At 38.3% G+C, this 16,741-nt stretch overlaps 1 protein-coding gene across 4 annotated transcripts; it reads left to right on the plus strand.

The window, feature by feature from the left end:
- Positions 1-59: 59 nt before the first annotated feature.
- On the plus strand, positions 60-16,581 carry TUBE1 (tubulin epsilon 1). Of its 4 annotated transcripts, none has more exons than XM_041753903.1 (12): positions 60-114; positions 226-299; positions 590-642; positions 4,220-4,277; positions 7,488-7,603; positions 8,808-8,929; positions 10,953-11,140; positions 11,360-11,535; positions 12,338-12,478; positions 15,086-15,226; positions 15,802-15,976; positions 16,291-16,581. In XM_041753903.1, exons 1-12 carry the CDS (start codon positions 90-92, stop codon positions 16,447-16,449), a joined length of 1,428 nt encoding a protein of 475 aa, XP_041609837.1. In that variant the 5' UTR covers positions 60-89; the 3' UTR covers positions 16,450-16,581. The 4 variants fall into 4 exon arrangements, with proteins under 4 accessions (XP_041609837.1, XP_041609847.1, XP_041609854.1 ...); XM_041753913.1 differs by having other exon boundaries at positions 593-642; XM_041753920.1 differs by lacking the exons at positions 60-114; positions 4,220-4,277 and having other exon boundaries at positions 121-299.
- Positions 16,582-16,741: the final 160 nt, after the last annotated feature.

A 16,741-nucleotide genomic window follows, 5' to 3' on the forward strand; every position in this document is an offset into this window, starting at 1 on the left:
TACGGCTGCCGCGCTCCCGCGGGCGCGCCGCTCGTGGGCGGGGCCGGGCCGGGAGGACGGAAGTGACGCGGACGGCGCTGCGCCGCAGCATGACCCAGTCGGTGGTGGTCCAGGGTAAGCGGCGCCGGTGAGGGCGGGGGCGGGGATGGGGGGCGCCCGGTCGCCGCGCAGCCCCTTGCGTGCCGCCTCATGGCCGCTCTGTCTCCCTCCTGTCGCTGATCGCAGTCGGCCAGTGCGGGAACCAGATCGGGTGCTGCTTCTGGGACCTGGCGCTGAGGGAGCACGCCGCGGTCAACCAGGTACCGGCCCCGCCCCCGCCCCCACCCCCGGCCGCCCCCGCCCCCACCCCCGGCCGCCCCCGGCCGCCCCCGGCCGCCCCCGCCCCGCTTCTTCTGCACGGTCCCCGGGCTTAGGGCCGTAACTGGGTACGGCGTCGGTGCTGCCATGGCAGCCAGGGACCAGCCATCGGGGTGTTGGGAGGTGGTTAAACCGTCCGCGCCAGGGGCAAAGCCTTAGCAGTGTTGTCATGTACGCCTTATTTATTTATTTATTTACTTATTTATTATTTATTTATTTATTTATTTATTAGCAGGGAATTTATGATGAGGCAATAAGCAGCTTCTTTCGAAATGTGGATACCAGGTAAGATGGGGTGAAAGTCTCGTCACATAGCATTAGGATTCTTCTCCTGGGGCGCCCGGGGGGCTCACTGAGCACCTGCCTGCGGCCCAGGGCGTGACCCCGGGGTCCCGGATCGAGTCCCGCGTCGGGCTCCCTGCGTGGAGCCTGCTCCTCCCTCCGCGTGGGTCTCTGCCTCTCTCTCTGGGTCTCTCATGAATAAATAAATAAGATCTTTAAAAAAAAAAAAAAAAAAGGATTCTTTTCCTGTCGTCAGACTGGGTGAAAATTCTCCAAAGGACAATGAAACAGTTGATAACTATATGTAAATCGTCTGGCTTTTTTTTTTTTTTTCCTTCTCATTATTGAAAGCATATTTTTTCCCCTCATTATTTCTCATGTCTTTAATATTCTTCCTGTGACTCTGCAGAGCAGCACAGCATGTTTCCTTCCAGGGCCATGTGAAGGAACAAGAAGAACCTTTAGTGTGCCTTCCTAAAGTATTTTATTTTGTTTGACTTTATTATTTTATTCTGTTCTATTTGTTCCATCTCATTTTTAGGGATTTGATTTATGAGAGAGTAAGGGGAGCAAGGGCGAGAGCACGTATGGGAGGAGGGACCAAGGGACAGACGGAGGGAGATGCAGACTGCCCACCCAGCAGGGGCCCCATCCCAGGACCTGGGGTGCGGACCTGAGCCGACACTTGACCAGCTGAGCCACCCGGGCACGCCTCGTGCACCACCTTTCAGCACGACCTTGAAATGCAGTTTTGCTGAAGGACTACTGAAAATTTCCCTCAGGGTATATTGTTAATGCATTCAAGAATGACTAATTTTGGGGTTTTTTTGTTTATTAAAGATTTTATTTATTTTTTTTTATTCGTGAGAGAGAGAGAAACACAGGCAGAGGGAGAAGCAGGCTCCATGCAGGGAGCCCGACGTGGGACACAATCCCGGGACCCCCAGGATCACACCCTGGGCCAAAGGCAAACGCGCAGCCGCTGAGCCACCCAGGTCCCCCCAAGAATGACTAATTTTTGAAAGTGAACTGTATTTTTTACATTTCGGTGATACTACTTGTAGTCAGGAATTTTTTTTTTTTTTAAGATTTTATTCAATCATGGGAGACATGAGAGAGAGAGGCAGAGACACAGGCAGAGGGAGAAGCAGGCTCCACGCAGGGAGCCTGACGGGGGACTCGATCTGGGTCTCCAGGATCGTGACCTGAGCTGAAGGGAGACGCTCCACCACTGAGCCCCCCAGGGATCCCCGAATATTTGCCTTAATAATAGAATGTGCTATAAAAAAGGAGGAAAACAGTTGTCGAATTAGTTTTGTTTATCATAAAGAGCGTGTGTATCATTTATCTGAAAGTGATTTTGACTTTCAGGGTATGTCCATAAGCTTTTAATGTTTTATCATGAAGTTTGTATTTTTTCATTAAGTTTCCAACACTATTAATAAAACCAAACTGTGGTGGACTTGAACTAAAATACATGTAGTGAATATCCACCTTTATAATTCAGTAAAAATTCTTGTTCTGGTTTGAATTAGTCGGTGGGGTACTTGGGGTGAGTTGTCTCCTAGGGAAGGCTAATTAGTCTCCACTTCCATGGTGAATCTCAGAGGCAGGCCCTCGGGCTTGCAGACTCAGAAAACGTAACATCTTGAGACTGAGTCCGTTGCTCTCCAGTACAGGCAGACAAACCAAACATAAAGAGAACGCGAGATTAAAAAGCAGAAGGTCAGTGTAGTAACAGACAGTAGGAGCCGTAACTGGAGAGAGAGCATCCGCTTTTTCCCTTCAAAAGCACTTTCTCTTCTGTAGGAAAACTACCTGAAAAGCAAAATAATTAAAGGTTGCTTCGTGACAGTGGAATCAGACCAAGGGGAGTTAGGGGTGTTACCTTAATGGCTGGTGTCCTTTATCTTTATTGTATGAAGATCTCTGTTACCTAGATTCCCTCTTGTTTGTGAACTAGAACATCCTCTCCCCTAAATACTGTTAAGAGACTCATATGTGCCTTAGTAATACCTCCTTTTACGTGCTTCCCTTCTAAATTGCCACTCATCCGCTCTCCTCTTGATGGCCAGTCCTATCATTAGTATTATTTAGCTGAGTCTCAGCCAGGGGAGGTATTGTTTCTTAACAAGGTGACTCTGGTGGGCAGCCACGTGGTTTAGCAGTTTAGCGCGGCCTTCGGCCCAGGGCGTGACCCCGGGGTCCCGGGATCGCGTCAGGCTCCCTGCAAGGAGCCTGCTTCTCCCTCTGCCTGTGTCTCTGCCTCTCTCTCTGTGTCTCTCATGATTGAATAAATAAAAACCTTTAAAAAAAAAAATAGATAAGTTGACTCCGTAACCACATTCTCCTCTACTCCGTTTTATAATTTAACCTGAGAGCATTCTTATTTCCCCATTCCCAAGTTTTTCCAAAAAGGGGAGATGAGTCCTGGCATTTGACTCTTGCTATGTACTAGCAGCACCTACTGGCATCTGTTCCAGAAAAAAAAAAAAAAAAAAACTTTCAAAAACAAGATCCGCTGTTTACACTTCTTGTATACACTCCTGTATCTATTTGAGGAAACGACCATACCTTTTTAATAGCATACTAGGAATTTACCTATGCTAGGGGTTAACAGACCTTTACTGCAAAGGACCAGAGGTAAATATTCCAGGTTTTTGTCACATCTCGTGGACTCTGCTGTTGTAACAGGAATGCAGGTCTAGCTTACTAGTATGTAAGCAAGTGGGCATGGCTGTGTTTGAATAAAACTTAATTTAGGAAAATAAGCAGTTGGTCAGAGTCGGCCCAAGGATCATAGTTTACCAACCCAGCCCATAGCATCATCTGTGCTCAGTTCAGCTTCCTTTCATATAGTCTGTTTTCTTGTAAACTATATTGACCCCAATTCTGTGTTTGGTCACAGATGTAGTTACTTTAGTTCAACATGAAATTCTAGGAACAGCCTTAGATACTCAACAGTAATATAACTGATATGTCAGTTGATGTATGTTCAGCTACAGTAGAAAACCTCATTAATGGGGACTTAAGCAACAGAAGTATCCAGTTATCTCATACAAAGAAACCTGGGAATGGGATGACCTAGGCTTGGAGAAGTGTCTTCAAAGACCAAGATACTGTCGTTTCATTATTCCTATAGTGTTGGTTTCTTGTCCTCATGTTTATTTTTTCCAGACTATAAAGTGGCAGCCTCCACTCTATGCATCACATTTTTATTCATATTCAAGGTGGGGGAAAAGGAAGAGTTGGCACCAAGTGCATCCGAATCTCTTTATTATCAGAAAAGCCTCCCAGAATATCTCCCTTTTTATCTCATTAGTAAGAACTGGATCACATGGCCAGCCCTGACTACAAAGACAGCCAGGGGAAAAAGTACCCCACTTTTCAGCCTAATGGGAGGGTGGGCAGGAGAAGAATAGGAATGGCACCTTCTATGTTGCCCTCACCCCTATGTTGTCTGCCTCACCAGGCCTGTAAGTAGCTTTATTATATAAATGGGAGTTGGCTTTATTACCTAACAGCAGTATTAGCCTCGGAAGATCTTACAACCTTTTCCCATTTTTTTTTTATCTTTCAGAGTGGTTGGTGATGGTGGCAGTATTTCCAAGGGGAAGATTTGTTCTCTGAAAGCACGAGTAAGATCTATATACTTGCATTCTTAACGCTGCATGTGTTTTTAAAATAACTACACTCCTGGGATCCCTGGGTGGCGCAGCAGTTTGGCGCCTGCCTTTGGCCCAGGGCACGATCCTGGAGACCCGGGATCGAATCCCACGTCGGGCTCCTGGTGCATGGAGCCTGGTTCTCCCTCTGCCTATGTCTCTGCCTCTCTCTCTCTGTGTGTGTGACTATCATAAATTTAAAAAAATAATAATAATTAAAAATAATAATAACTTCACTCCTGTAACTATCATGAGAATAAAACTTTAACTTCTCAAATTAAAAAAAAAAGTACTAAGCCACACTTTAGTATAAATGTAATTAAACAGACATTTATATCTATCAGAAACTTCAGGGGGGAACTGTGTTTAAAGTAAAAACACACTGTGTATTTAGCATTTTTTGGTAACCATTTCGGAGGAGATCCACATCTAGGTAAATGATAACAAAGGAACTTTCTTAACTCTAAGCCTGAAACACATACTAATCCAGGCTAATTTTTCATTTGAAGATAATGGAGGGTTTCTTTGCGTCAGTTATACTATCCCCAGTACAAACCACAGATCCAGCCGTGTTACAGTGAGTACCATCGTCGTGTAAGGCCTCACGAACAAAAATGCTTCGAGTCAGTAGCCCATATTTCGTCTTAATCTCATTCCAGTAAGACTCCTGCTGTTGTTTCTCTACAGAAAACTGCTTTTTCCAGTTTGTTGATCAATAATCATTGTAACAAAAAAAAGAAAGGCAGTTTAGGTGGAAGGAATTAAGACAGTAAGGATCAGACCTGGGGTCGCAGCTGGAAGAGTGAAGAGCAGTTGTGTTGTACCCAAGCACTGTCTTCCTGTATCTGTAATCTCCAATGTCCTTGGAAAACAAAATTTAGTCACAGAGGCCATATGCTTGTAGGCTGTTCAGACGATTAACCCGTGGTGCCCTGCACACTGGAGAGCACTAACATCCCAATCCAGATCTCAGAGAAAAAGTAACTGGGTTTCCTAGAGCACTCCCATTTCGAGCTCTTTCCTGCCTCCCCCTCAGTGAGCGAGGTAGGAGGTGGAGGGCACACTATAGGCAAAGGATAAATCAGTGTGTTTCTGTAACCTTTGACTTGTCCTAGGAGGTACTCTTCTATTTCCCCTCTGGAGTCTTAGTAGTATGTGGCTGTGATCACTGAAGGGTCCAGGCTTCACGAGATTTAGTGGTTAGGTCCCTCATCTGCGTCCAGTATCGTAGGTTAATGCGCAAACACTCAGAGTTTTGTAAATCCTATATTAGACCTAAGGAAGAGCTCAGAGGCCAGAGAGCTATCACCAGGCTGCTCTGGCAGAAAACGATAAACCTCAGATCCTGAAAGCTGTGACTCCAAACCGTGCAGTCTTAAGTCTGTTTTGGAACAAGGCCATTATAAGCTAATATTTGTTTCTTTTTGTGATCTTACTCAACTTGTAGTATACCACATGCTACTACTACCATGCAGTGATGGCTCTCTTACGGCCGATTAGGTGTTTCAGTCAACACCTAAGAGAAAAATTACCATAAAATATCCTAGAAAATCCCTCAAGTGCCAGCAAGTAACCCTTTATAGTCCAGTGTACGTAAAGTATACGTCTATTGCGTGCTGCCTGTAAAAGAGCACATTTATAATACATAATATATAGTCTTCCTAACATCCTACTGTGATGTACTGTTGTACAGTTAGAAACGCAGTATTTCTGATCCACTGTGTGTAACACTGTTTTAATCACTTGCAGTAGCATAGCTAATTAACTACACAAACCATTTTTTTTTTTTAAAGATTTTATTTATTTATTCATGAGAGACACAGAGAAAGGCAGAGATATAGGCAGAGGGAGAAGCAGGCTCCATGCAGGGAGCCCAACGTGGGACTCAATCCTGGGTCTCCAGGATCACACCCTGGGCCGAAGGCGGTGCTAAACCGCTGGGCCACCCGGGGTGCCCTACATAAACCATTTAATTCACAGAGTTTAAATGGGCATACCTTGCAACCCCTCGGTAGTTAGTACCCCCATAAATTTCGAACTTGACTGTCTTTTCAGTAGGTAGGAGAGCGTAGACTGAATATTCTGCAGCCAGGCTAACCAGTGTGACTCTCAGCTCCACCACTTACAAGCTGGGTGATCACAGCCAAGTGATTTAGCTCTCCTAGGCCTCAGTTGTCTCGTGTAAAGCAGGACAGGTAAGTATAGTAAGCACATAGAGGGTTGTGAGGACCAAAAGGGGGTAATACGTGTAAAGCACTTAGGACAGCCACAGGTAGCATTTAATGTTACAGGGTCGCAAGAACTAGAAAAGCCTGTAAACCAGGCTTTGGGACCCTGAATCAAATAGCTAATAGCTTTGTGGTGTACTCTAAGGTTATTTCATTAGTTTTTTTGGCTTTTTTACTTAACTATTTCACTCTCACTTCTCTTCCTCAGTATAGAACACACAAGAAGTACATAACAGTGGGGGCAGGGAGTATTTAATCCTACTGCCAAGCTATTCCTGCCTACTTTTTGCTGTTTCCCTCCAATCTTTTCTATTTTTCTTTCCATAGTTAATTTTACGTTTTATATTCTCATTTTCTTCTTAGTAATAAAGGTCACCTTCCATGTCAGTAATGTTTGTGGTAATGAATTAGATTTTCTTGGGCGTGGGGACCCTGTTGTTATCTTTGACCTCTGATCCAGGGCCTTGCTTTGCATGTGATAGTAAGTTTACTGATTTGATTTGGACAGTTTTGGGCTGTGATTCCTGACGAGCAGCATGGTTGCTCCTGGTGAGCAAGTGCATTAAAATACTCCACACGTATTGAGAATTTTTTCTGGTCAGGGCACTTTTTTAATTTCCAAGACCTGTTCTCAAAACATTGACAGTCACGTAGGCAAATGAATAAAAGAATTGTTAGAAAATCAGTTGGGATGTTCAGCTCCCGTTTTCATCCCACGTGGTATTTTGGAGTAGGATAAGAGTTTAGAACCCGTCTTTTAATTGTATCCTACCTCTTGAGCACAGTGAAATTACTTTTTCATTTTTAATAACAGATTCTACATAAAGACTCGATACACATTTGATCGAGTTTAAACTATAAAAAGAACAATGCAAGTTATAGTTCATAAATTAATTTACAGAGTGACTAGCTGTAAGGAAAAACATGCTAATCCAATGTTATTTTTCTTTCTCAGGCTGTCTTGATTGACATGGAGGAAGGGGTAGTAAATGAAATTCTGCAGGGACCATTGAGAGATGTGTTTGATAGCAAGCAGCTCATCACTGATATTTCCGGCTCAGGGAATAATTGGTGAGAATATGCTATATGTAAAAATTGAATGTCATCTAAAAAAAAAAAAAAAGAACTTCCTTTATTCTAATAGGTCCTGCTGACCCAAAAGCAAGATCTAACCTGCCAAACCTGCCTCTCGGCTTTTCGTCCATCATCTTTTTCTGGATAAATGATGGTCTTTTTTTAATACTTAAAAGCCACCTGTATCATAGTTCTTTCTCACTTTTTTAAAGAAAACTCATGAAAAATGGATTTACTAAATTTCTTATAAATTGATTCTTTCATAATACTAGTGACAGAAATTTTAACTATTTTTATAAACTGTTCTCTTACCTATATTATTTGATTCTATCAAGTTCTCCAGTGGGTCAGACTTGATAGGACTAGTAAGAAGTGCAAGCCAGCCCAGCACCCCAGCATTTAAGCTCAGCCTAAGGCTGTGTTTAGCTCTTAAGTATTTAACTGTCTGTTCTCCTTAACGGGGTAAATAGCTTCAACAGTGATCATTTGAAAATTTACATTGAGACTGTTTTTGCTGCTTTTTAAAAATTAAGTAGCTCCTTTCCTTAGGTATAAGACTTTAGTTACATGTGATTTTTGAGTTACACAACCAGACTGCATGTTGTGGGGAAGTCATTCATTCATTTTTTAATCATTTAATCATTCTTTAATGCATCAAAGTGCTATTTACAAATTCGATTAATCAAAAAGACTTGCAGAGCCTTATGAATATCAGTTTTCTATTGTGTATCATTTCAGCTAATGGTAACATGATGTGACCAGTGTTTTCTCATATATTAAACCAATATGTTCCAAATTTTTTATTTTTAAGGTCCTTTTAGTTGATTACTTTCTGCTTTTTAATATGTAAAATTTATTGCAATCACTATTTATTTTAAATGGAGATGAGAAAAAACTATGTAACTAAAGTCTTATACCAAAGGGAAAAAAAAGAAGATAGATTTAGAAAATCATAGTTTAATATCCATCGATAATGAGCTATTTTATCAGAATATTTGAGGATTATAGGTCTATATATTTTTTATATTTTCTATCTAGTATGTTTGAAATATCTTAATACGGTTTATTTGATGTGAAACAAAATTAATACAGTAAAAATGCTTTTCCGGGTTTTTCTGTAATCTTTTTATTTAGTTCAGAAATAATAAAATCTTGAAATAATAAATGCCAGAGTGTTTTTACAATTTTTTTTTTTTTTCAGGGCTGTGGGTCACAAAGTTTTTGGCAGTCTTTATCGAGAACAGATTTTAGAGAAACTCAGAAAGTCGGCAGAGCACTGTGATTGTCTGCAGTGTTTTTTTATAATACATTCCATGGGAGGAGGTAAAGTTATTCACACATTTCCCTAAAACAATGTGAAAGTGTAAGTGGGAGTTCATTTTGCTAACAGTAGTCTGTTTTCAGACCTATGCTTTATAATAAAGTTACAACTTTTAACACTATGTGTTTATGAGTATATTCATAACTTTTTTATTTTAAATTTTTGTCAAATTTTGTTGCTGTTACCATTGTTTTTAAACCGAAGCCCTTTTAAGAGTCAGTACTACTGAATCTGGAGATTTTTCTTCTTCTACTTTTAGCTTCTTTTATAAAATTTCCAACTACATTTCAATATTTGTGAGCTTTTGGGGAATGCTTTCTCTTAAGAGTTTGCTTATATAGTCTCATCTCCTACCTAGAGGCTAAGCATTTCTGGCTTGTTCATAGATATCTGTGCTAAGAAATATCAGTATTCTTTAAACTGCCTTCCAGCCTTTCTTGTGTCCAATAAGAGACATAGGTAAAAGAAATCCGATTAGTTCCTTTAAATCACTCCTTACATGGTAATTACCTTGACCTAGAATAAATTATCTGCATTGCTTTCTGTCCCCAGGGAAGCCTATACCTTGCAAATGAAGTATTTTGCTCCTTTGTTCTATGAACTGGAAACATATCCTATTTTGCTCATTTCAAATAGGATTAGTGAGTTTTAAAAAAAAAAAAAAATTGCCATGCTGTTTTTCTCCACACTCAGATTAGGATTTTATATTCAGGTTATATGAATTGATTTTTATACATATTATTCAATATAACATTTTAAAATTAAAGTTACAGTGCTATGTAGGCATGTCTTTAGACGATCATCATCATAATCATTAAATTAAACAAATTTTCTTTGTACTAGTATAATTAACCTCCAAGTTTGGATAGGTTTTCAGAAAAAAACTAATTTGATTTATAGTTCATTATGGTGCCTTTTTAAATCCCTTTATTACTCAAAAATCTCAGAAGACTATATTCATAATTTACTGGCAAAAATAAATAATGGGAGAGGTTAAAAACTGTCCCCTTTCCCACATCTAAATCCTAGCCTCTCTCCTCTCAGGTAATCAAGTTTGCCAATTTCTATCCTTCCAGATACTTTCTATGCCTTTAAAAATGTGTGTGTGTGTTTTAACATAAACAAGACCATGCAGTGCATATCATTCTGACATTTTTTAACTTTGTCTTTCCTGAATGTCTTTCAGTGTCTTCTCTGTCTCATAGAATTCAATTGTGTTAATATATAATAATTTTTAAAGTCTGTTTCCCAGATGTTGTTTTAAACTTTTTTTAGCTTCTTTTATAAAATTCTAAATGGTATTTTTAGAATTTTAGGTATTTTATAAAATACTAAATGGTATTTAGTTATTATAAATAATCCCCATTTGAACATCTGGTACATACAGTTTTGCTCAGTTATGCCCCTGTAGCTGTAGGTAATATTCCCAAAAGGAAAGTAGGACCAAAGAATATGTACATTTTAAATTTTGATTGATATTTATAAACACCTTCCTACATTAATTCACCAATCCATATTATTAGCACAATTTATGCAAGTTTATTTCCCTACACTGTCACTGAGTATTATGAGACATAAATCTAATATGTTCAAAATTAGATTGTTTTAATTTAGATATCTTTGATTAGAAAAAGGATTGAACATCCTCACATCTATTCACCATTTGATTCATTATGATTTACGTACTTTTACTCATTTTTCTGTTGTATTCTTTTTTTTTTTTTGGTGGTTGATTGTGAGACCTCTTTATTAAAGAAATTTAGTCCTTCATCATATGTGTTGGAGATTTTTTCTTAGTTTACCTTTTTCATTCTGTTTGTAGGTTTTATATATATATATATATATGTATGTATTTTTATGTGTGTTTTTTAAGTTTTTAATGGAATCAAAGCTGTCTTCTATGTAATGCTGTGGTTATTAATATATGTTTCTACCCAAAAAACCCAGAAAATTCCAAGTTCCTCACAATCTTATTTTGAATAACTTATGCTGGTTTGTTTTTGTTTTTGTAATTTTAATCCTCAGGAACAGGATCTGGGCTTGGCACATTTCTTTTAAAGGTGCTTGAGGATGAATTCCCAGAAGTATACAGATTCGTGACTTCAGTGTATCCTTCTGCTGAGGATGATGTCATAACCTCGCCTTATAATAGCATCTTGGCAATGAAGGAACTTAATGAGCATGCAGACTGTGTGTTGCCCATTGACAACCAAGTAAGAAATGACATTATAATTTATAGATGTATCATATATACATTGAGTCTCCTGTTATGTTTCTATGTGCATATGAAACATTCTCTTCCCTTTTCAGCCTTCTGATTGAAGGTTAAATAAGTTTAAATTGTTTTTCTTTCTCTTCTTTCCTTCCTGGTAGAATGTCCTCTATGTCTCCTCTTCTTAATAGCTTCTCTCCCAATATTTTTTCTTTAAAAGTCTTTATTTGACATCATTAGCAAAATTGACCTCATGGTGAATTCTGGAAAGTTGGGCACAACTATAAAGGCAAAGAGTCTGGTTACTTCAAGCGCTGGGGCTGTTAAAAAGCGGCACCAGAAGCCTTTTGATGCAATGAACAACATTGTGGCCAATTTGCTGCTGAACCTAACAAGGTAAATCCTATTGATGGCATATCTTAGGACAATTTAAAAGCTTCCCTTGGCCTCTGAGGGTGATTGCAGTAACATTTTCATAGTAGCATTTTTTTTAGCTTTTCTAAGTCGTAGGAACTTCTTTTTATTTGATTTTATTTTGTCTAGTGTTTTCAAATCTTGGAGTCATGGACCAGAATTTTCATGTCTTACTCCAAACCAGCATTCTCCCAGGGACATTCCAGAAAATAATAAGTGTTACATGAAAAAAGCTTGTCACATATAAACACTTGAGAACTTGGTTAGATAACAGTAAGCATATTGTTTTGCTGTAGAACATCGTCATTTTTTAAAGCAGCTAATATTTACCTCCTTATTGTTGGTCCAAAATATCTCCTTGACTTTGCTCCAGTAAGATTGCTTTAGCATTATTTTATTCCAAACTATAGAGCACATTAAGCAGGTGCTTGAGGAACATAGTAAAGTTTATAGAATAATTAAATTATTGATCTGTATGTGTTTAACTCAAAGTCTGTTTTAAATAAGACATTTTTGTATATGTAACGTGCAACATAATAGTGTGTTGATTGCATATCACATAATCCACAAATAAGAATTGCTATAGATGTTGTGCATTATAATTACCTTTGTACATGATATTCATGGTACTAAATTTCACTAATACAGAAAAAAGGAATATTCTCTACTGAAGAACAGTGTACAAAAGGATTTAAGAATGCCTGCTGAATAAGTAAAGCTGCATTCAAAGTATAAAATCTTAACATTAAATTTTTTTTCTCTTGCTTTAATGTTGATTTTTTAGCTCTGCAAGATTTGAAGGGTCCCTTAATATGGACCTTAATGAAATCAGCATGAATTTAGTTCCTTTTCCTCAGCTGCATTATCTTGTGTCAAGTCTAACACCACTGTATACGCTGGCAGATGTTAACATTCCTACCCGAAGGTAAGATGTAGTCACTTTACTCCAGTTACTTGATAATTTGAGTTGTTTTTAAGAAATAACATTTTTTAAAGTTTGTAATAATGCTAGGTATTTTTTCATGTCATTTTCTTTGTGAGAGGAACATAAAATGCAGCTGATGACAACCACTTTTTCATTATTTGAATGCTTCTTTATTTATAAATCATTGTTTAAAAGGTCAGTATTTAAAAAAAAAAAAAGGTCAGTATTTGAAATGTAAATTTTTAAACTAATGAAATTAATAAAGATTGGTTTTTATTGAAACAGATTTCAGGGCTTTGAAGTCTGACATACTTAAGTCTGAATGCTAATTCTGTCACTGGGCAGGAGACAGACTTTTCTTTTAGTTTTTCTCATCTGTGGAAATGAGAATCAGTGCACCTACCTCGTAGGCTTGTTGAGTATATTGAGTAAGAGTATCTTTAAAGTTCTTATCTTGGTCCAGCACCACAGAAGGCTTTTCCAATGTGGTTGTTCGTGGTAGCTGCTATATATCATTTCCAGAGCACCTTGTTTTATAACTGTGTGCCACTTATATGCATAAAACTTAATCAGTCTAGTTAACAAAAAAATGTAGTTGAAAAATATTCTGAGCACAGACAGGACGAGCTTGAAAAGGTCCCACTGACATCCACAGTTGACAGAGGGAAAAGGTCCTGTCAAACTCTGTAAGAGGAAAGTATGTAAATGATAAAGTAGAAACTAGATTAAAGATCTTCTTTATAGTTTAAGTTTGGGCAAAATAACAGTTCTGCACTGTAATGTCACTGTGCTATTGATTAACTTTGATTTCAGCTGCTAACAAGTAACCAGTTAGGCCAACTAATAGATGAGACTCTTCCTGCATGGGATGCCGATGACCTTGAGTTAAGCAGCTTGCATTGTGTATGGAACATGGTACCCACTCACTAAATGTTCACTCTTATTATCAGCCCTGCATATTAAAAAGTAGTGCATTTAAATAAAATACGCATCTTTAATATGGACACATGTAAATTGGTGTTAAACTATTTATTGTACTAGAGTGATAATCCAGACATTTTTACATTTAAAGTTAATTCTTAAAAAATAAAGACATGGAATTTCTAGTTAAGTTCTACATAAAGAAAATAATGTTTGAGGTCATTCAACCTGAATGTTTTAAAGCCAATTAAACTTCTTTTAATCCTGCTTTTGGCATATTTTGATAAAAATTATACTGTTGCAACATTTTTTATTCATATAATCATAATTGTTACAAAGGTTTATTTTTAATCAAAACGTGTGAAAATGTATAAGGGACTTTAAAGATTTTAGCACTTAGGGAACTTGTCACAGTGTTCTATCTTTGTGTTGTTTTTTGCCCTTTTTCTGCTGTACTATAGATATTTCAGAGGCTGCCGTATCAGCACATGAACACATTTATCCTTGAGTAAGATAATAAATTGTTTTAAAATTGTTCTATTAGAAGTCATAGTTTTAAAACACTTTAATTTCTTAGTAGTGAGAATGTCTTGGGGGTACCTTTATTAATAAATGTCAGTCCTGTACCTCGTCCCATTTTTATCACATGAAAATAATCACACATGAAGTGTGTATATTTGTTTCTTAAAATTCCATATTTCTCTATAAAAAAAGATAAGTATGGGGATCCCTGGGTGGCGCAGCAGTTTGGCGCCTGCCTTTGGCCCAGGGCGCGATCCTGGAGGCGTGGGATCGAATCCCACATCGGGCTCCGGGTGCATGGAGCCTGCTTCTCCCTCTGCCTGTGTCTCTGCCTCTCTCTCTCTCTCTCTCTGTGACTATCATAAATAAATAAAAAAATTAAAAAAAAAAAAAAAAAAAAGATAAGTATGCCAAAATGACGAATAGCTCCTAGTTCTTACGTTTTGTGGCAGAGGATGAATCAAGAATGAGTTTGCCACTTGTTGTAGAGTAATTCTTAAGCTTTTCTGGGTTTCCTTATCTCTGTAAAAATCCCCAAAAGTACATACACAACAAAATCTTGAACACCGTAGCAGAGGATTTATGAATCCCACACAGCTCACTTTCCCTAAAGGAGTCTTCAATTCTTGCTGTTACATAACCAAAATAGAAGGTAAGTTCCATTAGAGTAGAATTATTTTTCCATTTGAGTAGAAATTGTTCACTGCTTGGTCTCTTGCACTTAGAATAGTGCCTGGCACACAGTAGGCATTTAGTTAAATATCTGTTGAATGAGTAAGTAACACAGTGTGATTTCTGCAGCTCTTCCCATTCTGCAGATCCAGCACACAGAATCTAGAGTGATCTAGGGAACCTAATCATATTTGTATTGAGTTAAGTGAGATTTAAGAACCAGGCTGGAGCTATTTTAAAGACTAGGATGCTGTGTATTGTTAGATACAAACTTGTTGGCACCTTTTTCTTCCCCTCTTTAAATAAAGGATAAATGATGTCCTCCTCTCTTGTCGTATTTCTCAAGATTGTGTTCTGAGAAAATGATAGCTGAAACGTAGAATGTGTTTGTGTGTGAAATTTATTGACCAGAAGGTGACTGTCTTCGCATTTTGTAGTTCTACAGAGAAGAAATAATATTTTGTATAAACAGTGATTCTTTCATTGTTCTAGGTTGGACCAGATGTTCTCAGATGCCTTTAGTAAAGATCACCAGCTAATTCGGGCTGACCCCAAACACAGTCTCTACCTCGCCTGTGCCCTTATGGTGAGAGGAAACGTACAGGTTTCAGATCTTCGCAGAAATATTGAAAGGTTTGATTTTATATTTCCGTGATGATTTGTGTGTACTACTTGTGACAGTGTAGCATAGTAGTTCAGATGGCCTCTCTTCAGATTCTAGCATTGCCACTTAACTAAGGTGTGACCTTGAGCAAACTACTTAGCCTCACTTAAGCCTTGTTTTTCTCACATGTAAAATAATAATAATGGCACAAAATTGTCGTTTATGAATAGTGAATGATATAGGATATGTTTTACCCTCTGAAGGTGTTCAGAAAACTTATGGTTTCATTATTACCACACTACACTGCCTCTAAGTTTATGTTTTACTATTTTTTGACAGTCTATTTTTAGGAAAACTCTACTGACTCACAAAACAAGGAAAAATGTAGTATTTTCATCTCTTTTTCATCCCCAGATTTAACGTCCTCCCGAGTAAATGTCCCTTAGCTCACTGGCGGGCTCTACCACGTTACTGCTAATAGTAAAACATAGATAGCTTACAGTAAATACTGAGCAAAGAGAATGCTGCCATCAGTAATGTCCGCTGCCATACACGGCAGAATTTTCAGTACCTTCATTCTCACCTTTGAGCTTTTGCATCTCAGATTGAAACCTTCTCTCCGGTTCATCTCCTGGAATCAAGAAGGCTGGAAAACCAGCCTGTGCTCAGTACCGCCTGTGGGCCATTCCCATTCGTTATTAGCTCTAGCAAATAACACATGCGTGAAGCCCACCTTCATGGAACTGAGAGACAGATTCACGAGGCTCTACAAGAAAAAGGTAATTGTCAGGACACCTTCATAACTATGTGTGATTGTTTTGGCTATTTAAGATGTCTTCTTGCGAATTACACTATTACGAGTCAGGGGCAATCCTGACTGCTGTGTTCATCGTACTGATTATAGCTGAAGAGGAGAGGTGCACTCAGACTATCTAAACGAGAGATCTCATGAGTTCACAGGATTTGAGTTCTCATTTCTGTTGTAAAGCTGAGTGAACTACCATTTTAATGAAGAATTATTTATGTTTTAGGAGATTTTTTTTTTTTTCAATTTTCTGAAAATGGTCAACAGTATCCAGTTTACTATTTATAGGCTCATCTTCATCACTATCTACAAATTGAAGGGATGGAAGAAAGCTGTTTCATGGAAGCGGTGTCATCTTTATCAAGGCTTATAGAGGAATACAACCAACTGGATGCCACAAAAAGCATGCCTGTGGAAGATTTACCTAGACTAAGCATAGCTATGTAAAAAATACCCCAAAAATACAATTTTTACTTTTCTTAATTTTACATTGGTTTTCATCACCTTTTCTTTTTGTTTTGGAATATTTGTGATTCAGAAAACCCACTTTGCACTTTTTCCTATTAGAAAGTATTTTTGTCTTTAAAAAAAAAAAAGAGTGGTTTTCATTTCATCACAATTTGTGGGTAATAACCTGTGAAATTAGTACCTTAACTAGTACCTTAACTTCAAACATTTGTCTTCAGAAAATTCGCCTTTTCTAAAATTGGGAAAACAGAGTTCTTCAACATTTTTATTT

The sequence above is a fragment of the Vulpes lagopus genome, chromosome 1, assembly GCF_018345385.1.
Source record: "Vulpes lagopus strain Blue_001 chromosome 1, ASM1834538v1, whole genome shotgun sequence".
In the NCBI taxonomy this organism is placed as follows: Eukaryota; Metazoa; Chordata; class Mammalia; order Carnivora; family Canidae; genus Vulpes; species Vulpes lagopus.

Bases quoted from the DNA above. Each gene is read 5' to 3' on its own strand.
- TUBE1 (XM_041753903.1), top strand. From the start codon at position 90: ATGACCCAGTCGGTGGTGGTCCAGG. The intron at 643-4,219 runs GTAAGATGGGGT...TTTATCTTTCAG, and splicing joins TTTCGAAATGTGGATACCAG to AGTGGTTGGTGATGGTGGCA. The intron at 7,604-8,807 runs GTGAGAATATGC...TTTTTTTTTCAG, and splicing joins TCCGGCTCAGGGAATAATTG to GGCTGTGGGTCACAAAGTTT.